Below are 23,636 nucleotides of genomic sequence, written 5' to 3' on the forward strand. Positions count from 1 at the left end.
ATATATAATTATTGAATAGTTAGAAACATTTCACCAAGTATTTAAAAGTAAAAGAATTTGAAACTGAATTGTTTTACGTAGAAAGCTTTGAAACGCTAGAATTTCGGAGAGCTTTTAAACTTTTAATGTTACAATTTTAATTGTAGAAAATATTTGAGTAATTTTAAGAGGTATTTAGAATTTTTGAAAAGTTTCAAAATTAATTTCGAACTTAGGATGATTTAATTTAAAACAAAATGTAGATTTTTGCCGATTAAAAAAAATTTAAAAGCTTTTTAAGAATTGTCAAAGGATAAAAAGGAATAAAAACATTTTCTTAAAATTCTCAGAAAAATTGAAAATAATTTTTTATTTCATAACATTTTTTAAAGAGAATATTCAAAAAGATTTAATAATATTTCTACGATTGTTAAGAAAGAATTAGGAAGATTCTAAGAATTTTTTCTAAATTTGTAGGATTTTCTAAAAATCGTAGGAAAAGTTCGATTCATTTCAAAAGAGATTTAGATGTCTAGATTTTTCAAGATTTTGTAATTAAATTTTGAAGCTTTTTAAGGATGTTTCTATTTAAAATGAAAATAATTTAACTTATAATTTAAGAAGTATTCTTTTTTAAAAAAATTAATTTTTTAATTTTTAACGTTTCTAGCTTAAAATTGTTTAAAATAATATAATATAAAAAATGTGAAATAAATTGATTATTTAATTTAGAGCATTGAAAATGATAACGCGAATTAATTTTGACAATTTTTGTCTGAATCTTGGAACTCATTAATTTCTAAGAGGTAAAATTTTTTTATTTTGTAGTTATTCTGCATTTTATTAAAAATGGTTAAATTTAAAAGTGTTAGTTCCTTCAATTTTTTAGATATAATCTTTATTGGCCGTGAAAAATGTTTCAGAACCGAGAAACAACCGGGAATTTTTTCTTAGATTAAAACGGTCACCCTGTTATTAAAATACATAGTCTTTATTTAATTTTTAATATTTCTACAAAATAATTTTTAAATACAAAGATATAGTTTCAGTTTAAGATAAAATCTTCTATAATTTTTATTAAAATATAGAGTTTTTATTAATTTCTGTTTACAATTCTATGAAAGAATATTTAAAAATCAAAATATCGTTTTAGATAAAGATTAAATATTTCATATTTTTCATTAAAATATGCACACTGCACTTATTCGAATTTTCATATTTCTGCGTAATTTTTTCGTTTGAAATGAAGATATTTATATGTAAAGATATTATTTTATATCTCACACACAATTCAAACAAAAATTTTAAAACATTAATTGCCAATTATTATATAAACAACAATGACATCGAGACTATTAAATTAAACAATAATTAATTATTGCAACTTCCCGAACAGTGACTCCATCCTCTGAAATCGTGTTTCGCTCTCACAAAAAATCTCGTGTAAAAAAATGTCTCGCGCATGCCGCATTCGGGTTTCACAAACAAATTTTCTCCCAAGATGTCTTTTTGTCAAGCTGTAATATTTCTTTACCTTCTAACACATAAAAGAAATTACATTTTTTGGAGCAGCTGTCACAACCTGATATATACATGCAGGAGAAACATACCGCATTCCACCCATTTTTGTTATTTTAGTGCAAGCTTTTAAACTTAAAAAATGTTCACACTTTTATTGTCATACATAAAACCGAATGCCATTGCGTAAAAACCCCATTGGGCCCCCATTCGGTTCCTTTTTTAAAAACTCGAAAGAACAGCAAAATCAACTTTTAAATTGTTGAAATTCGAATTCTACATTCAAATTCCCTATATAAGGTCACGGAATAATCGCAATAGTTTTTTGCAACGATAAAAATTTTTTAAAAATATAAGCCGTATAACGCCTGTTTACTGCTACACTTCAAACGCATCGTCTGTAAGTAGCAGTTAACAGGCGTTATACGTCTTATATTTTTTGAAACTTTTTACCGTTGCAAAAAAACTGTTGTGATTATTTCGTGACCTTCTATAGGAAATTTTAAAGTAGAATCTGAATTTCAACAATTTAAAAGTTGATTTTGCTGTTCTTTCGAGTTTTTTAAAAAGCAACCGAATGGGTACCCAATGGGGTCTTTACAGGTACTTTGTAGATGCTTCATTTGGTTCCTTCGGTCCGCCAGGGGACGTAGAAAGACATACAGACAGACAGATATACAGATAGGCAGACACCGACAAAATTTTGTGATTTTCGGATTCTGTGAGTGCCAAAACATAATGAAATTTTCAGAACATTATTACTTACTTACTGATGTTTAATTGACGCCAGTTCCCTTACTCTTTACATTTGAGAATTGAGGAATCTTGTTTTCGCAAACAAAAAGTATGAATGTCCTTCAATTAACGACTTTTCTTATTATTTGTTCATTTTACATATAAATCTATAAATAATTTAACAAATATTATATGTAATTAAATAAAGTTTTTTTTAATTGCATCCAACTTATTCCAAGTAAACAAATTATGTCTTTAAATATGCAGGAATGCATCTTTTTTTAAATTTTTCAAAAAGAAATGTGCTGCTTGTAATTTGAAAAAAAAATCATTCGAATTTTAGTATTAAAAACTGATAATTGTACGCAAATTCCAGGCAAATATTTTTTTCTTCTACAAGAATTTTTAGGGTTTTCAGTTTTTTAAAATAAGTTTACCCTACCTATCTAAAACTCTTCTACAGTTTGAATTTTTTTAAATCTCATCAATGCTACTAAGTATTTCTTGAATTTAATCGATTATTTATATCTTTTTAAGCTTTTTAATGTTATTAAATTCTTCGAAATTTTAGGAAATCGTTTGATGTGCTAAAAAATCTTCTTTAATTTTCTTTTAAAGTAAATTTGTTCAAAATTAAAAATAATTAAAAAATTTTACGCGATAATTAGTCAAATAACTCTTTGTTTCTAATCTTGTCATCTTCAAAAATTATTAAAATTTTTCCTGTTTTTTTTTTAATTCTGCAAAATATAAAAAACTGCGTTTAGAATTTTCCTCATATTCTTTTCTTAACTAAATGGAACAGTGAGAAAGTCTAGTTTGAGAGGATTCTTAGTGAAACTATTAACGCTATGTTCTCGATAGAACGTTAGTCGTTTCACGAAATATCTAGAATAATCAGACCGATAGTGTAACTATCGATTATCACACAATCCGCTAGCAGATGATGAACTTTAACGTAAAGGGTGGTTTTTGAGGTTGAACTGGAATCAATTGTGTAATTTAAAATCCCAAAAGTTTCTTAGGGGTTTTCGATGATGATGATGAATTCAAATTTGGGATGTAAAACGTGTCTTAGGAGTGTTGGGATACTCAAACTACACTTAATCGAGTGATTCGGATACTAAAATGCTTTTATCAAGTTTTCAATCTTGCCAAATTTAAATTTGAGGTCAAAATTACAAAAATATTAATGTCTCAATTATCATATATAATTAATCATTACCAGCGATTATCAGTCGTGAGTACAACAGAAAAATAAAAGTCTCTCACTAGTTCGAATAGTGGGGATAACGTGATCTTCTCCGGGGCACGTTGAACGGTGATTTGTTTGTCTCCTCTAGTTGTAGTGAATGGTACTTTTTATGCGGTGGTGACGACGGATTTCCCAGTCATTTGTTCCTAGCGGCTTTCTATTTATTTATTTCCATGTTCATATTTTTTGCGCTATATTCTCTAGAGTCTCTAATATTTCTCCTTACACTTCTCTTCATCCTCACCTTTACCATCCATCTTGATAGGATAAATGTACATTTCATTAAACATAATAAAAATCTGTTATGAATGAATGTTTATATACACTGGAATTGCAAATAAAATGTTGCCCTCTCTTTTCATTAATTTGCATTTGTATCTATGTAAATGTATTTTATTGATATTTATAATGGTGCATACTGATTATTGAAGACTGATTTTCATCTCATTAAATTAATTTGATTATCTATTGTAATATTAATGTCTTTTAGACAAAGATAATTAATACAACTTCGGCACCGTAACCTTAAAATAAACTTTTAATAAACAATGTGGGCGTCTGACCTTTCATGGGTCAAAGAAACCAACAAAACTTAAACGAATGAGCGAAATCTCAAAAACCAACAAAAGTAGAAGTCTAACTTTGAAATTCAAAATTTCGCTTGAATACAACAAATTATATTTTGGGGTTATGGTGTACTGGAATCTGAACTTCCCTATTACTTTCCCGCTAGCTCAAATCAAAAGTAGAAAGACAACATAGCGAATTATATAGCAAAATAACACCGTAAACATTTATTTACGATAGAGTCTTATGATTGGTTTAATACACATAAACCACAATTAATTAAATTACATTTTCTTGATTTTAGAACTGTAGAATAACGTTCACAAATCCTTTAAAATTGTGACAGCAAAATGAAGCGCAATTTCGGGGTATAATATTTCTAACAATTTAACAGTTTTCCTTTAAGATGTTCCATGATTTCGCGGAGTTATATAACAAAGCCTTACTCAATTTATCGCATTTAATTTTCCGTAAAATGGGGGAAGGGGGTAGAACGTAACGGATTATTCTCAGCTACTAAAAAGGGGGGCAACTATTCAAGTATATAGGACTGTGGGGCAAACAACTAAATTTACGAGTTACGAGAGTATATCTCGTTCTAATGGACACATCTCACAAAGAGGTCATTTTTAGGGAACAACTATTAATTTTAAAGGGGGAGAGGGGGGGGCTACTTCGAGACATATGGTTGTGTGGTAAGCGACTAAATTTGCAATATAGGAAAACACCTCATTCTAAAGAACACATTTTGAAAATGGGAATAAAAGATACTATTTTTATCTGTCAGAAACAACCAATAATTTTATGTGTGCATAGGTTGGAAATACATCGTCAACAAAATCCAAAGTTAAATATCACAAGTCACAAATAAAAAAATTCAAAAATTCACAGCATTATCGCCAAATTATAAATATAAAAAAAATGCACATAATCAATAATCTTAAATTTTGTACCTTCAATAGTCAATCCCACGAAACCTCGTGGCCACGTGGCAAACTTAACCTGAAAATTATGGATGGGGAGACTTACTGATAGACGAATCAACTTTAGGGCTTTTTTTACCAACTAAATTCCTTGGAAAAAGACACAATGAAACTTAGGGGCTTTCTCGGCCAACCAAAGTCCATCCAACAACAACAGACATCCGAGGCTATCTTGGCCAACTGAATCTCACACTCAAATAAATTTTTAAAACTTTAGGGCTTTCTTGGCGAAATAAATTTCACCTTCCTTACAAAATTTTAAAACTGTAGGGCTTTCTGGGCCAACTAGAGAAAGGGAAAAAGGGGCCTTAGAGGTTTCGTTTGACTAGACAAAGATATTATAAACGTAGATGGGATGCGGGCTTAGTTATCCGCGATAAATATAGACGGCACGTCCGGCGAAAATTGTCAGTTCCCCTCTACCCACCACTCCCCGGCTATAGCACCCATCAACAACAGTCACTTGGAGCGGTGTAAGCAACTCTCAGTAGGCCCCTCGAGGTGCACTAATGGTTACTTAGCTCAGACAAGAATCATTTGGATTAAAAGTAAATTGCTAATTAAAACCTTTTTACATTTATAACTTTGCAAAACATGGTTATTTTAATAAATACCACAAATAAAAGTCGAGGAATAATTTATATTACGGTTTCATATATTTCCCACTATTTTTAAAATTATTACTTATAATTTTCATTCTATATATTGTCTTATATAATTCTTTAATATTATTTATTTTTATTTTTGTGGCCTGCAATTTCTATGGATTTTTTTTAGACTTTCATGAAAATATAATTATAATTCCAAGTGATATGAGAATTGTTCTTTCGGTTTTTAGATGTTAAGACGGCAGTTCCAAGCCAGATTACGTTTTACATTGGCAAACAAAATCAGACGAACAGAATTCCACTGTCATATTCATAAAAAATATCATATTCCATAAAATATAATTTAAAATAAACTTAAAATTATTATAATTACTACAGCTTACTCGAAATATAAATAAATCAAATTATTTTTTAAGTTTTTTAGAACTTTTAAATATATTTATAATGATTCCCATTTTGTCGTTTATTATAAAAATTTTGTTTAATGTTTAGTTTTGATAAATTATTGTTTTAATTTAAAATAACAATAATTGTATAAAAATGTGATACAAACATAAATTTAAAAATACGTGAGCTTCAACTGAATCAAACTTTACAGGATTCAATTCAGACTAATTTAACGCGATGTTTATTTTCATTTTCTTTAATAATAATTTTATTTTTTCGAGAGTTTTCTGTAATGTAAAAAGAATACAATGCACATTTTCAAACAACGTTTTTTATTCAAAAATACATTTGTTCAATTACACAGCCACATAAAAAAAAGTGTGCGGATCTGGTAACAAGACACACGTATTCCTATGGATTTTGGGGCGCGGAATTCAAATTCGATATCAAAAATCACCCATCATGTCATGTTTGAACCATAACACCAAAAAATGACGAAAAATCATGCACTGAGGCAAATGAATTTCAAAATAATGCCAGTGATGCAAATTTTCACTTCAAAAACATGTCGAAAAATGCGAAGGATCAACCCTTGCCTGATATCAACAGTACCTGACCTCAACTAACCTGAATTAACATAAATTTATTAAACTACACGTAAAGCTCTGGAAGCATATTTTCCCAGTAGCAAATATGTGCTACATCGAATGGGTCAACTCGAGCCTAACCTAGAAATAAATCTAACATAGCCTAACCTAACCTCACGAAACACAATTAAACTGATTGTGTTATCCCGTTGTGTTTGCGGTACCGTTTGAATCAGCTTGGGCTTAACCTGCAAAGCGGTCAAACCTATCCTAACCTAAAAAAACCTGACCTAAACTAACCTAACTTAACTTCACGTAACACAATTAAACTCATTGTGTTCTCCCGTTGTGTTTGCGGTACCGTTTCATTCAGCTTCGCCTTAACCTACATGGAGGTTTAACCTATCCTAACCTAACAAAACCTGACCTAACCTAACCTAGCTGAATGAAATTCAACCACACGTGTAACTATGTAAGCGTACGGTTCTCAGTCTTAAATGTGTGCTATATTTAATAGGTTAACTCGATCTTAACCTACAAGTGAATCTAACTTAACAGAACCTAACGAAATTTTGCTTAATGCAACACAACTTAACTTAAGTTTTCTCGTTGTAGCACAATAAAATTCATTTCATTGTACGCGGTTTTTTTCCTTGTAGCATGAGACTCTACACCAACCAAGTGATCCATTGATGAAGAGCTACCGTTGCATGATGACGACGTCGGAGAGCCCGCTTTGCCACCCCGACCAGATGCCAATACTGGGGTTTTTCCCTGCATCGTAATACACTTTTTACCTGTGTCTGCCATGACGGCATGAAAGCCGTTTACCCAGAGACTCAGCCAATGTGGATCCATTGCCCACCGTCACCACGTGGAGGTGCCCTGGTTACAGACACAGGCGAATAATGTTAGCAAAAGGCGGTTACGAAACTCCAGACATTTACTCCCATTAATGTCAAAATATGAAAGTACGCGAGAACAGGATTGCCAGCATAATCGGTTAGGTTAGGTCAGGTTTTGTTAGGTTAGGATAGGTTTAACCTCTATGTAGGTTAAGCCGAAGCTGAATGAAACGGTACCGCAAACGCAACGGGACAACACAATCAGTTTAATTGTGTTTCGTGAGGTTAGGCTCGAGTTGACCCATTCGATGTAGCACACATTTGCTACTGGGAAAATATGCTTCCAGAGCTTTACGTGTAGGTCAATAAAGTTGATATCAGGCAAGGGTTGATCCTTCACAGTTGCCGACATGTTTTTGAAGTGAAAATTTGCATCACTGGCATTATTTTGAAATTTATTTGCCTCAGTGCATGATTTTTCATTTTTTTGAGGTTATGGCTCTACCATGACGCGATGGGTGATTTTTGATACCGAATTTGAATTCAGCGACCCAAAATCCATAGGAATACGTATGTCTTGTTGCCAGATCCGCACACTTTTTTGTGAGGCTGTGTTATTGTTACTTTAAATTCTAACAATAATTTTTAGAAACTTTAAACATTAAATAAGTTTTTCCTTTGGTATAAGTATTATATTATTCTATTAAAAAATATATTTGTTAACAAAATATTTTGTAATTGTTCAAATTAGGGACATGTCTAGCCCGGATATTGTATAATTCGGAAATTTTCTGTCGGCACTTCTCAAATTCTGTAAGATTGTAAATTGTCGAGAATTTTCCAATTTGGAACTTTTATATTTCGACCATATTATAATTTCGGAATTTTATAGTGATGTGAGAATTTTATTTTTGGGAAAAAGCGATTGAAAAATCTCGAAAAATAAAATTCCCGAAATTATAAAAGTCCCGAATAATAAAAGTCGAATTGGAGAATTCACGAAAAATAAAATTAATAAAATTCCGGACAATAAGATATTAACATAATTGAAAAATACCTAAAGAAAATGGCTGAATTATAAAATATCCGAACTAGAAAATTCATTAATTAAACAATTTAAAAAATTGTTTATTAGATATTATTTATTTATTAAAAACACAATAATGGAATACATATATATTTCTGTATGAAAAACTTTGAAAATGTGCATAGTATTTGAAAAAAATATTAAAAAGTTCTGAAAAATCGAATTTTTTATTAATAAAAAAATAAATTTTGATATTAATCGTTGTTGAATTGAATCCTGCAAAGTTTTTTTTCAAGTTCTTATGTAGTTACGAAAAAATTTAGGCAGAACATTTTTTTCTTTCAAAGCGCACGTGTTTTTTAATGTATTTTTTAATACAATTTTTATAAAATTATTATTCAGGTGCCGGAGATTTTATTTTTTTGGATTTTTCGTTCACCCCTTTTGGGATTTTTTTCAGCGGTGCCATATTTTTATACCTGCTCTTAAAATGATTTAATTTTTCAAAATAAAAAGTCAACATTTTTAAATCATCAAAAGTATCAATTCTCTTTTAAATTATTCCAAATCTTTTTAAATTATTTAAAAAATTTTTCGGAACTTTTAAATGTCTTTTAGACTGATTGCCATTTTTCCTAACATTTTTGTAGAATCCTGTTCTTCAAGAATCAAAATGAAATACTTTTAATTTGGAAATATAGATAAAAAAATAAAACAATTATAATTGTAACATTCAAAGTTTAAATTTGTCACTCAGAAATTGTGACAATTCTTTTTCAAATTGTTTACTATCGAAAATTGTGAAAGGCGTTCATTTAGGAAGCTATTAATTCGAACGTTTACACTTGTGTCACTACTAAGGCTTTCGAATTAAATTAGTTCAAATTTTAACATTAAAATATGTAAATTATATCATTTTGAACAGATCTGGAATCATCTTGTAAAATCAATCAATGTTAAATTTTTAATACTCGAACTGCAGTTCATTTTTCAAATTTACTTTCTTTTCCCGATTTGCATCGGTCGCGAGTTTAGATCAATATTTAGAACAACTTTCATTTTTTTGAAATAGTAATTTTTCGGTTCTAACTTACGGGACAATTATTTTATTCATTGAAAGATTTTCTACAAATCTTGTGGAGAATTTTTAAATTCTCTTTCAAAATGAGAAGGTATTAGTTTTTTATGAAAAATCACTTTTTCGGATTTTATCAAATATCGACGTTTTGAGGCTCCTTGAGTCAGAAAAACAAGTTTTTACATCGGTATTTGTGTGTCTCTCTGGCGTCTACGTCGTCGTTGTTATTGATGTTGTGGTTGTCCTATCGGATAACTTTCGAAAAAATAGTCAAATTGGATTGTGCTTTGACACACAGTTTTTTGATTTTAAGAATTGTATGTATAATTTACGTTTGTATCTCGGGCGAAGAAATCCATTCTATTGTTTGACCAATATTCTTTGTGAGTCAATATTTTTAATAGAAAATTACCCCGAATGACCTTCAATTATAATTTTATAAACGTGAAAAACCACATTTTAATGTTTTCTATGAAAAACACAATCCCTGAGTGACAGAACAAAATCTGAAACAATAAGAGTCAATTTATTCAGGAACAAGATTTTTGAAAAAAAATGACTTTGAATGAACCTTTAATATATATTTGGTAATTTTTACAAAAATCAGGCGTTATTTTCTTGACACAAATAAATAATAATAATAATAATTTGTGGGGGTGACAAGTGATCAAAAAATTAATAAAACTTGAAGTTGTACGATATTAATTTGTAACTAAATAATTTGAAATGTTTCAATCTAAAATTATGGAACACTTTCCATTCAAAAATTCTGATGACATATTTTAACAGCTTTAAATTTTGAATTATTCAATATACTGAAGACTACAAATTAAAAATGTCTCAACAATTAAAGCTTTAAATATTTTTAAAATTGCTATTCTGGAGACTAAATAACATTTATGCTTTTATTAAGAAATCACAAACAAAATTGTTAAAAAAAGTTCTTAAAAGAGTTTTAAAAACCTTAAAAAAGGTCAGAGGTTTTAATAGTTCAATATATATGTTAGAACCTCTATAAATTTGAAATTAGTCTATACTTTTTCATGTTTGAGCTACAATTATTCAATTTTAGAAGTTATAAATTACAATCATGAAAATAAATAAAATGTTTTAATTAATTGTTATTTTAAAAAAAACTTCTGAATGTAGCTGAAAAAACATTGAATTTGAAATGCGTTGAATTCAAGATATATTTTAAAAAGAAAACTGAAAGCAGAGGATGGACTTTCAAAAGAAACGGAAGAAAGTGACTCGCTGGATTGCGAATGAATATGGAAAATGGTGTATTTTCACATTTTTAAATGTTAAATTTAAGCTTCTTCGCGTTGTAACAATTTCGAATACCATAATGTTATTTTTTACCTAACCTATAACTAATAACTAAAATTGTGAAAATTCGAAAAATAAGGCTGTATTTTGAAAATGAAGCATATTTAACGTTAAAATTCAAGTTCTTAAACTGAAGCCTTAAAAATTTGCAAATTTTAGAATTAGTGTTGTGTAAATTGTATTGGCATCTTAAAAGAGTAGGAATAGTTCTTAAATTAGTTTTTAAATACCTAATTTTTTCAAATTTTAATCACTTATTTTCTAAGAGAAAATCACCCCCATCTACCAGTGACTGAAATGGATTAGAAAAAAATCGCCAAGACACAAGAATAAAAAGTGGATGTACAGCGAATTTTAAAATTTTTAATTAAGATTATCTTTAACTTTGTAATATCAAAAATTTCTATACAAATTTTTTATTAATACTGTAGGAAAAAATCAACAAGATCGAGCGCCGAAATTATAGTTAGAGCAAATTTTCTGTAATTCTATGGGGACGGCTAAAATATCCCGAAAAATATAATTCCCGACTCGGTAAAACTCTCTGTCCCGAATTCTAACATTGCAAAACTAATAAAATTCCTGAACAGTTTATACTATTAACGAATTTGAAAATTCCCAAATAATAAAACGCCCCAAATAAAATTGTTTCTTAATCAATAATAATAATTTATTAAAAATACGATAATAAAATATTTGTATCAAATATATTTTTGTTTAATATTTAAAATGTTTAAAATTATTTGTTTCAATTTAAAATTGAAATTATACAAAAATTTTACCGGCAAATTAATATAAAAAACACGTGTTTTTTAATCAATATTTCGATTTTCGGAAGAACTTTTCTGATTTAAAATACTATATACATTTTCAACCAAAAGCCGAGAGAAATCTCTGAGTTTTCTTTAGCGAAATAGCTTGGCCCATTTGAGTCTATAAACAAAGTCGATTTGAAACAAAATAGTCTCGGAGATAGTTTGAGAGATTTGGGTCCTTTTCAAGATCCTTTTAAGAGTGGTGCGACGATAAATGTTCCTTTTGTATTCGTCACGTATCGGGCAGGCAGAGTTAGTTACAGTAGTTGGTCTTGGCTAATCCGCTCTCCCTTTTTAAATTTCTCTACAAATTATTCACACTTTTTTTAAATTGATGAATTTGCTCATTATACTTATTTATAATTGTAACTAACTAACTAACTAACTGATATACAATTTTCTAGTTGAATTCAAAAATGTTGTCTTTTTGGGCGTATCTCATTCCATTTACGAGAAACGTTCTATTAATTCCAATTTTAAGCATTAAAAAAAAAAGTTAGATATCTGAAGTCATCAAAACTCGTAGATTCCGAATTATTATGTTTTAGGCTGTTAACTATGAAATTAAAAAAAATCTACTTCTAAATTTTAATCCGAAAGCTTAACAAAGGACCCTTGAGTGTCGGCTACTCTATTGAGATTTAGTATATACTCAAAGATTCTTTTCGGTAGGGTTCCAGCATTTTTTTTAATTAAAAAAAAAGACTGTACCGAAAACCTGGATCAGACTTCAGATCTGAAAAAATGCAGTGATATGTATACATGTCAAACTTTTCTAACCTCAAACGGGCTCGTTTATTATGATTAATATTCTTGCTCCGTGATTATAAATTCGGAGTCGATGGTATACTTTACGCATCAGATTTACCTAGAAATTAGATGAAATATACGCTCTGTTGTTCGTAGACTTTGGAATCTTCTGAGATAATTCAGTTCTTGTAGAAAATTTAGGTAATTTCCAGTTAATCTCTGCAAGCAATTCCCGTTGAGGTTTTCAGCAATTAGGTTGGCAGCAACGCCTCATGGTAGAACTGGCGGGAGAATTTGAATGATACAGTCGAAGTTTCAGTATGAGTAACGAGCTAGTTGAGCCTTTCCGGCGTCCTGATGATTTTCAACCTCCTGTGACATCCCGCAATGATGATGTTGACTCCAGGAAAGTGTTTACATGTAGAAAAATAATAATTCGGAACGTATCAGCGATAAGAAGTTAAATTACAAACTAGATCGAAATGAATCTTGAAGCATCGCGTAGCCTTAGTGATGTATAGTGGAAATATAATTCACAATGTTATGAATTATCTTAAACTATTTTCTTTATTGTTTTTGACTATTTAAAATCTTCCTTATCTAAAGATGAAAGAGCTTTTGATTTTCAAATAGGAGTTCTTATAAAAAATTCAATTGATGATTCTCTGTTTTTTTTTAAATTTATGATGCTTTGAATTTTGAAAATGCTAATGATATTTCAGATCCAGATCAAGGATGATAGTGATGTTATCGAAGTTAAAACAAGCCTACAATTAGATTTCGAGCAATCCGAAGATGCTGGAATCGATGATGAATACAAAAAACAGGCTGAGGAAATTTTATTTTCGGGGAAAAACGTTACTTAAAATTTGAATCTGCTCAAGTAAGGTCCAAGCGGTTCAATTCAAAGCGACAACTATGTCGACAATTTGAAAATGCACGCAGGACGTACGCTTGCGTTTAAAGGACAAAAAAAGTTGAAGCATTGAGAAAATCGATTAATTCCATGAAGCATAGCTACCCCGAAATAAGCATTGAATAGAGAAAAATTAATACTTTCAGATTTCAGCGTAAAAGTGAAGATTATACTATTATTTTGAATGCGCGATTTTTCCATCTGCCTTAAATGTCATTATAAGAATAGGATATCTCAGAATCTAATTTATTTCTATTTCCATAGCGGCCGCCACATAGGTTCCTATGCCCCAGAGAATACGAGTTTTCAATATATTTAATTCCTTGTAATTGTACGGACAGATGCACCTCACAGAGATGTCATCTATTCTCCAAACATGTTTGTATTTTGAGATTATTCGATTCCTTCTAATAAGTTCACAAAATGTGTGTAGTAAATTGTTTTAATTCCTTCATGTCGAATATAAGTTTTGAAAATTGAATCTTAATCAATTCAAGTCCGTCTCTCAATAGCTAAAATTATTTAAATTCACACATTTAAAAAGATTTCTTAAATGCATTTTTTAACCCGTTTAAATAAATTATTAAAATATAAATGATTATAAATTTGAATATTTTCGGATTTATAAGTTATAATGTGTGAAACATGTCTTCATTAAACTATTGGAGTTTAAAAAGCATAATCTTGTTATCGCAAATGATCTTCCCAGTGGGCACAAAATTTAGCGACGTTTTTATGACATTGTTACGACATTTTTACGACAACTTCAAGATATCCTATGCCCATGTCGTTAAGGTGTCTTTACGATATCGTAAAAGCGTCGTATGAATTGACGATGTCTTTACGATATCGTAAAGACACCGTAACTGCCCGGACATAGGATATCGTATAATTGTCGTAAAGATATCGTACCGATGTAGTAAGGACGTCGCCAAATTCTGCGCCCACTGGGGGTTTAAGAAGAAAGAAGCGGAAAGAACTTCGTCTTCAGGAAGAGCGTTTGATGACGGTCGTAATCCATACTAATATTACAAGAAATAAATGTTATACTATTTTGCAAAGCTTGAGGGTGAATGTGTATTTTTCAGTACAAGAATAATTTTTATATTAAAAAGTTCTTTTACAGTGAGCGATTGAAAACAAATGATTTTTTCTGATTACCAATTTTCGAACAATCATATCTTGAGATTTTCGAGTATCACATCAAACTTATTTATTGTTTTGCGTGAAATAAATGGGAAATTCGAACCTCACTATTTCAGCAGGAACGACAGGCAAGACTCAATCTATCAATGTGTTCTTTTTCAGGCCTTGGAAAAATGTCCTTCGATGCTTTTTCGACATAGTTATTTCTACAAGTACGATATAAACGTACTTTTGCGCTACAAAATCATCAAACTCCAATCACTCATCCATAAACAGTACTTTTCCCCTCGATTCTCCCCATTATTCCACAAAAGAAAAGAAACATTAGATGTTGTAAGAAAAGTTGGGACGAATGTTGCCAACTTCACATTATTACTTGCGCACTGTTCGACATACAATTTATACGTTTTTCATTTTAGTGCGGGGTTACTTCAGACCAGGCGAGACAATTTCAGTACTCAATATAATATATATTTGACGAGTTATGAGCAAATGAAATGAGACTGCTCGCTTGCACTGAAAATATAATTAATTTATCAATTTTAAAGAGAAAATTGATGTTCCTGAACAATTAATTAGTGTATGCAAAATGGTGTTTTTGTACTTTGAGAAAAGTCGATCTGGCGTCAGTTAAGTCGCATACGGTTTCTTCGTGTATCAAACCATAAAATAATTAATTAAACTTGAAATAAAAAATAGAATTCTAAAAACAAGTAGTTCGTGTATGCCATTTTACAGAATTATTGTTTTTGTTAAGCAAATCATGAAAACTTATTTGACATACGATTACAGCGTGTTAATGTGTTTGTTCTACTTTTTCGAAATTGCATTATTTTTTCTAATTACCCGGAATGATTAATTAGTATATGCAGTTAGACTATGGGTAATATATTGTGTAGAAAAATTGATTCGGCAATAATAAAATAATGGTTTTAAACTGCAAGCATATGCGTCTACTTTAATTCATCTGTTGACCTTTTCCCAAAAAAATTCGTATTTCGGGACGAAATTCTGTCCACATAACCTGGCCCTTCATTAGGGAAAGTCCAAGGACCTGTAGAGAATTATCCAATGAAGAATTTCATCTATCAGAAATATGGTTTTGACATTCCTAACACACCCCCACGAGTACCTAAAAAATTCCCTTAAAACAAAATATCAATTCTTCATGAAATCGATATTTTGAACACTGTATTCTCATCTTCTTTTCCTTAAATTTAATAGTATTGGTCTAGTGGAATATTTATTATCATTAGCTAATTAATTTTTAATTATTTAAACAAATGACATTTGTTTATATAGTTTTTTTTTCTTCGAAAATTCGTTGGCCTCCTAACAATTATTACTTTTAGGCTAGTGGAATATTGATTAACATTCGTTTATTAATTGTTTATTATTTAAACAAATGGAATTTGTTTAAATAATTTTAAATAAAAATTATTAATAGTTCTTCAGTGGAATATTGATCAACATTGTTTCATTAGCTTTATTTAAAAAAATTGTTTTTTAAATAAAAATTATTACTTAAATATAACTGATAAACTAATTATTATTAAATTAGTCATTATTCAGTAACTAATTATTACCGACAAATATTCTACGAGACCCAAAGTAACATTTTTATTCAAAAAAAATTCAAAACGAAATTATTCAAACAAATTTCATTTGTATAAATAATTTTAAATTAATTATCTAATGTTAATAAATATTCCACTGAAACAATAGTGATAATTTGAAGGGAAAAACGAATTTAAAAACAAATTATTCAAATAAATTGCATTTGTTTTAAAAATTACAAATTAATAAACCAATGTTATTAAATATTCCATTAGACTAATAGTAATAATTTTAGGAGGGGGGGGGGCAATTCTTCGAAAAAAAATATATTGAAACCAATTTCATTTGTTTAAATAATTGATAATTAATTAACCAATGATAATAAATATGCCAGTAGACCAATAGTAATAATTTTAAATACAAAAAACACTAGAATACAGTGCTCAAAAAGTCAAATTCATGAAGAATTGACAGTTTTTGTTTTAAGGGTAGTTTTCAGGTACTCGTGAGGGTGTTTTAGAGGTGTCAATCCCATATGTCTGATACATAAAATTCTTCGTCGTAGAATTCTCAACAGGACCCCATACTTTCCCGTCACATTTTTTTCAAACCTCTAAGATTCTAAATTCACATCTAACAATTAAATTTACAGACCAGCTTCAACTGAGCAATTTAACAATAACTTTTAACTGCTACAAATTTTCTTCCGGAAGGAAGTAAGTCAGCTCTATATTAAAATAATAATAATTATGGCAAACTTTTTAGGTATGAAATTTCCATTTATAATAAATATTACAAAATTAAAAATGAGGCACAAAAATTGGAATTCCTTATAAAAAAATAATGGAAACTGAATAGTGAGATTAAGTTTCTGACACGTATACACATATTGCATACAGTTATATTTCGAAAACTATCGATTATTTTCAAAGATTTTTTGTTTAAGTAAGGTTTTTAAAAACGAAGAAAATCCCCCATTTCACAAGACATTTCACATTTCATATATCTCCTTTGCACTAATTATTTTATATTATTCCTCTAAGAATGAAATAGAAAGAAACTATGTAACTATCTTAATCTCGTACCTTTGCTATCTTTCTTTCGATCTCCAATTACCTTTATTCTTTTGAATCTCAATCTTCCTATGAATATCTGCCTTTCGCTCATCCACCTATATCCTTTTCTATCCATAAGTCAATACAATATTTTATCTATCTTTGATGTAGTTATAGTTTAGATATCTCAGAAATTATTAATATTGTAAAAAGTGAAGGTACTGTTAATTTTAGATCCGCTACTGAGAATCTCAATGTACTATACAATAACATTATTGGAACTTTCCAGAAATTTAAGTAAATTATTAAATTTTGCATTTACCTCAGTTCTTAACCTTAAACTTTCTAGAACGCACCACTAACATGTCCCACAAAAAACATTTTAATATTTTAAATAACTTACAACAATTTCTAATATTTAACTTCTAAAGGTATAAAAAATGGAGCTCTGTAATTTCTTGCAATGTTTCCCCGCAAAAATAGACATTTAAAAAAGTAAGAATTCTTTTTTTTTACCTACCCTTATAAATTCGCAAGACCAAAGCAGAAAAATCTACATATTCTCATTTTGTCCATCTTTTCAAATTCCTATATTCCTACAGAATTGAATCTTTTTCTATATTTTTTAAACATAAGTCAGCCCTATCCTCCCGAATCTCAGTGTTTCTATCGACATGAATCCTACACTTATCCACGTCTATCCTTTTCTATCCGTTAGGCCATATACATTTTTCATATATTTTTTTTAATCCCTATTTTCCTATCTCATAGAATGCTTTTCTAACTTTTCTGAAATATAAGATAACGAATTAACCGCTTATCCCCCTCTATCCTTTCCCAAACATTAGGCAATCCCATATTTCGTGTATTTTTCTTAATTCCTATCCTTTTATAAAATTTAATACTTTTCTATCTTTTCCTAATCATAAAATAGCCCTGTATTCTTGAATTAAAGTCTTTCTATCCAAATGTATCGACAGTCTATCCATATCTATCCATATCTATCTATCCATTATGCAATACAAAATCTTGTCCATTTTTTTTTTCAAATATGAGACAGCCCTATCCTTTTGAAACCTAGCCGTTTCATTCAAATTAATCTTCCGCTTATCCATCTTATCCTTAGCGAAGCGCGCGCTACTTGACGTACATCGCTGTGCGGGTTCCTTGTAGGTGACTGACTGAGAAGCACAAAGACATGGCAAATCATTTACACCATCCATAACTGGAGGGTCGAAAGGCTCCTTTGGAGAGTTTTAACTTTGACTAGTAAGTCCTAAACCAGGAAATTTTGTTAGTAGGTATATAAACCCTTTCTTGTTTAATACTATTTTGCGGCAGCTTGAAACTCGAAACATATTATTATTTTAAAATCGGATGAGAATGCTATATTTTATGGCCTATTCAAATGGATAGAAATTAAAACGATATGTCGTTGATAGTAGATAGTCATGGATATATGAATATAGGCATTTGTGAACAACATGAATAGAAAAAGATAGATCCATATGGCTGCTTGGATAGAGTCAGTGATAGAGAAAGAGAGGCAGTTGTGATAACCAGGGATAGAGTCAGGGTTAGAAAAAGATAAGCAGTTGTGACTGAAAGCGATAGAATCAGGAATGCAAAGAGATAGATCTAAGTGGAGGGAACGAATAGGACGTGGAAAGAAGAAGATAGCGTTTGTTGGATGCAAAGTTTGCGCTTGGAAAGGATTGCATATCTCTATACTTTTGTATCCATACGTTTCTATCTTTTTAACTCGTTTTACTTCCAGCAGGGCCATTACCATATTGAAAAATATACTTAAAGTGTATTATACGTACTAGCCCCACCTAATGCAAATAGCCCTGTTCGATGGTAAGCTAATAAAGAGCACGCTATGGAGTAAGGAAATTTCACCATTTACTTTATTATTGTTATATAACGTACTGTACACGCTGAATTCGTGTGCCAGTCGCTAGACCATTATTTTTTCGTATGAATCTTGTGAAAATGAAAAATGCAACGCTAATTAATTGTTTAAAAATTATATAAATATTTGCAACATTCAAATCCTTTTCTCATAAGATTAAACAAGTCCGACACGTATACCAATCAATATATTAACATTTGACCATGTAGAATTAGTACTAAACCGCAATTTAAGTACGAAATAATGATTCCGTATTATAAGAAACAGTAATATATTTCGAGAAAGTAGAACGAACACCTTTACATGCCGTTATCGTATTCCAAGTACATTTTCATGATTTACATAACAAAAATAATAATAATTATGTAAAATGGCATACACAAACTACTTCTTTTTAGAAGTCCATTTTTTATTGCAAGTTGCATTAATTATTTCAAGGTTTCATACGCCCGGAAACCATATGCCAATCAGCTTCCACCTGATAAACTTTGATTACAGTTTCATAAACACCATTTTGCATACGCTAATTATTCGTTCAGAAACATCAGTTTTTTCATAAAAATTTCTAATTTAATTATATTGTCAGTGGGAGCGAGCAGTCTCATTTTACTTGCTGAGAACTCGTCAAATATCTCTAATATCAAGTACTTAAATTGGCATACGCATCATAATCTTATAAATTTAACTAGAACTTGTTCCTTTAAAATAATGTCGTTGCCAGATGATATTTAAGGTATTTACTATCTCCTATTCAGATTCGTATCTTGCAGATCATCTGATAGTTAATGTGGATGCAGTGGATAACAGTAATATTTTAATAGTACATTCATTATAGAATACAAACCTTTAGGATGCCAGCTATCTTAGCAATTTCATTTTCCGAAACATCATTTAGTTTAAAAAATCTTTTCACAAAACGTGCAATATCTGTAGATTCATGGAAATGAATTTCATTGCAAAGGGCTGCTTTTTTATTGTGATCTTCTAAACTTAGAAACCTTTTATATGATTTGGGGTTCGTTTCCTTTAAGCAAAGAGCTCTAACTACAGCAATACATCTATAAGTCGGATGGGGATAATCAAAGTCCGTTATTTTCACCTGCAATCAATAAAAAAATAAACTCATTTTTGTATTGTCAGTACATACATATATTGTCAGAGCAACTACGCAAACATATAGTATAATATATTTTTAAGTCTTAAGAACTAATACTTGAATGAAATAATGGAGATATATGAGTAAGTTTAAATATTAGTGTCGCGACAATCTCAATAAAATTTGGCTAAATAAAAAATGTTAACTTAATTAAATGATAGATGGTGAAATTAAACTTGTAATTCTTGAAGTATAGCCACACGATACCCACAGACAGTATTATAATTTCTTTCCCTACCCTGAGCTCGTTATTCTCCAATTTTATATCACTTTTGGCCTGCTGTATGCCAGTTTGTCTCAGCCTCTTACTACTTTGCAGCAAAATTGGCTATTTTTCTTCAACCTTCAGAATTTTAATTTATCGTATATATGTACTATAGTGAACATTGTTTTTTAAGTTAGTTGTCCGCCTTAATCAGACAGATTCGGCGAACAGGCGCGAGATTCGTTACTGTTCACGTTCACTATTTATGTATGGTTTATTAAACAACTTACTAATATTAAAGACTCAACAAGCCAGTGCCCTCCAAGCCCAAACCGCGCATAGAGCTTAGAACGGGCCAGCGATGACGTCTTGGCATCCGGGAAATTACACCAAGGTCCCCTGAGGATTAGCTGGTGGACTTCCTTCTTGGTGAAGCTGTATTAGATGAGACTCAAGCAGCTTCGCAGCAGAACTGGTAGATTGCCAGGTAAACGAGCACTAACGAGTTGGCGGTGGAAATTTTACCAGGAGACACTGGCGTTAGTCGTCATCCTACTTTTTGCTGTTTCTCGCAGAGCCATATAAAGGCGTTGGCTTATAACACTTTTATACCCCTCCCCATTCTCTGCTTGAACAAAGGTATATTTACTCTTCAAAACTTCTTAACATTTATGTAAATCATCTTTGAAAGGAAACCAGGTTTCTTGTTCTGTAATGCCTAGTTCAATGTAAGAGTAAACTGTCTTCTGGTCACCTTCTCTGACATGCTTACAATAGGTACATCAAACATATAAAGTTCAACCAGAACCATGATCCTACAGTGCCTACATCCCAACAACCCCTTTCTCGAATTTTTACCTCATTTCAAACTATCTTTTCTTTTTCTATTATTTATTCTCAAATTGTACCTAATACTTTCAGAAATGAAATTTGTAACGCCTAATATCATCGCTTGCCTTGCGTACCTGGTAATGATTACTTGATGCTGCCTAAATTCTTGGAGGCGTGTCGCCACACATGGCGACACGCGTGACTATATAACGTTTAAAGAACACGCATACGTGATAAAATGACTATAAAACCTATATCAAAAATATCTTTAATCCATTCGAGTATGTGAATAAACTATTACTAGTATCAAACTTTAAGATTACCACGGATTTACCTACAGTATGTGAGTATTCGCACAAGCTGGGCCACTCCTTCAAAATTGGGACATTTACCTTAAATAAGAAAATAAATTGGTTGCATTCTTCAAAAAGATAATTTAATATGACAAAGTAGTTTTTCTAAGTTGTTGAATTTACTTTTTTACAAAATCATTAAAAAGTTTTCAAGTAAACAATAACATGTATCAGAAAGTATTATATTCAAGAGCCTTTAAAACCTTTTAATAGATCTTTCTTCAAATTAACTGAAACACAATGTTTCTCAACACAAATAATACTTAAACATACTAAAAATTATATAAATTGAATTAATTTTTTTTTCTAAATAAACAATTCATTACTTAATTCTTCAAATCAAGGTTTAAAAATTATTATTACATCAGCGAGATTATTTTATACGTTGAGGAACATGCAGTCCAAGAACCAAGAGTCAATAACCATCTCGCTGATCTGTCTATTATTGCAAACAAACTCCAAAAAGTCTCGGTGAACGATAATATGTAATTAAGGGTAAAAAATATTATTTTCTGTATTGTGACCGTATGGGATCTAAAAGTGGATTGGAAAATCATATGGTATTTTCGGGTCAGATATATTATGGTGTCCGAAACGCCCCGTGGTATTGTAATAGCGGTCAGGTCATCAGTGGTGTGGAGGTCGCGCCGAAGTCGACGGTCGAGCAGTGATCCCAGATCTGAAACGAGACGTGATCCAATACTATCACAGATCTATGTCCGTGTGAATATTGTTAGAGACGCTGTAATTGACTGAGTAGCGCGCGAAACCCATTTCTCCTCTTCAGAATTAGAAAACTCGAAGGTGCACGATTTCCGGTCGGAACACTTCGGCGGTTCTATTTATATCTCTATCTGCTTTGAAATAAAATGAAGAGATTGGGATTTTAATATTTCGAGATTTCGATGCTGGCGATTCTCATGATTTGAATACTTCGCGCGCCTCTTTATATGCGTATATTTTGAGGTCACATTATTTCGAGTATAAAATATAAATTATATAAATATGAATACTATTATATATAAATATGTACATATATTATTAATGATAATATTATAATTATATCATAATAGTATTATTTATATCTTGATCCGCATTTGAAAGAAATTAAAAAAATCGGCGATTTCGGAATTCATCTCGTTTGGATAAAAACTCAATTATTTGATTTAAAAATTAATTATTTTGTTGAAAATGTAACTATTTTGTAAAAAAGTCCTCTTTTCTATCAAAAGTTCAACTATCTTGCTGAAATTTTTATTTCTTTTATTTGAAGTTTTATCTCTTTCGTTGAAAGTACACTTTTAAAACTGACAGTTAATCTATACCATTTTTGGTTAAAATACCATGTATTTTGTTAATAATTCGTCTTTCTTTGTAGAAATTAAATTGCTTAATGGAATATTTATACTTCTTTATTAAAAATTACATTTTTCGGTTAAATTATCAACCGCAAATATTTTTTGGTAGCAAAGTCGTTTTGTTGTAAATGCAACTATATTTAAAAAAATTAAAATCATAATTTTTGGGTGAAAAATTCGATTACTCAATTAAAGTTCAAATATTTAGTAAAAAAACGACGAAATGAAATTGTAAAAAAATAACTTTTATTAAATTTTAGAGCTTAAATAAAGTCTCTGATTTTTGGGCTCCTCGAAAATACACGCTACGATTTTTGGGCTTCAACCCTTAAAGTAAAAAATGAACCCACGTAGATACTATTTTGTCAAAAAATCAATTTTTCTAGAATTTTTCAATGGTAATAGAGTCTCTGGTTTTTGTCTCCTCGAAAATACCCGATAGGATTTTTGGCCTTCAACCCTTAACTTCGAAAATCAACCCCTCTCTACCACGTAGATACAACTTTGTAAAAAAAAATATTTTTCTTGAATTTTCGGGCTCCAACCCTTAACGTCAAAAATCAACCCCTCTCTGCCACGTAGATACAATTTTTTTTAAATAACTTTTTCAGAATTTTACGATGGAAATAGAGTCTCGTGTTTTTCGTCTCCTTAAAAATACCCGCTACGATTTTTGGGTAG

At 30.3% G+C, this 23,636-nt stretch overlaps 1 protein-coding gene across 4 annotated transcripts in view; it reads right to left on the minus strand.

Annotated features, from left to right (window-relative positions):
• Positions 1-23,636, minus strand: part of LOC117177684 (SET domain-containing protein SmydA-8-like) — a 505,872-nt gene that overhangs the window by 371,019 nt on the left and 111,217 nt on the right. For all 4 annotated transcript variants that reach the window (XM_033368533.1, XM_033368530.1, XM_033368532.1 and 1 more), the window contains one exon: positions 19,897-20,151. In XM_033368533.1, the coding sequence (XP_033224424.1) occupies positions 19,897-20,151 (255 nt within the window). The remainder of the gene's footprint in view (positions 1-19,896; positions 20,152-23,636) is intronic.

This window comes from Belonocnema kinseyi, chromosome 8 (assembly GCF_010883055.1).
Source record: "Belonocnema kinseyi isolate 2016_QV_RU_SX_M_011 chromosome 8, B_treatae_v1, whole genome shotgun sequence".
Taxonomy (NCBI): Eukaryota; Metazoa; Arthropoda; class Insecta; order Hymenoptera; family Cynipidae; genus Belonocnema; species Belonocnema kinseyi.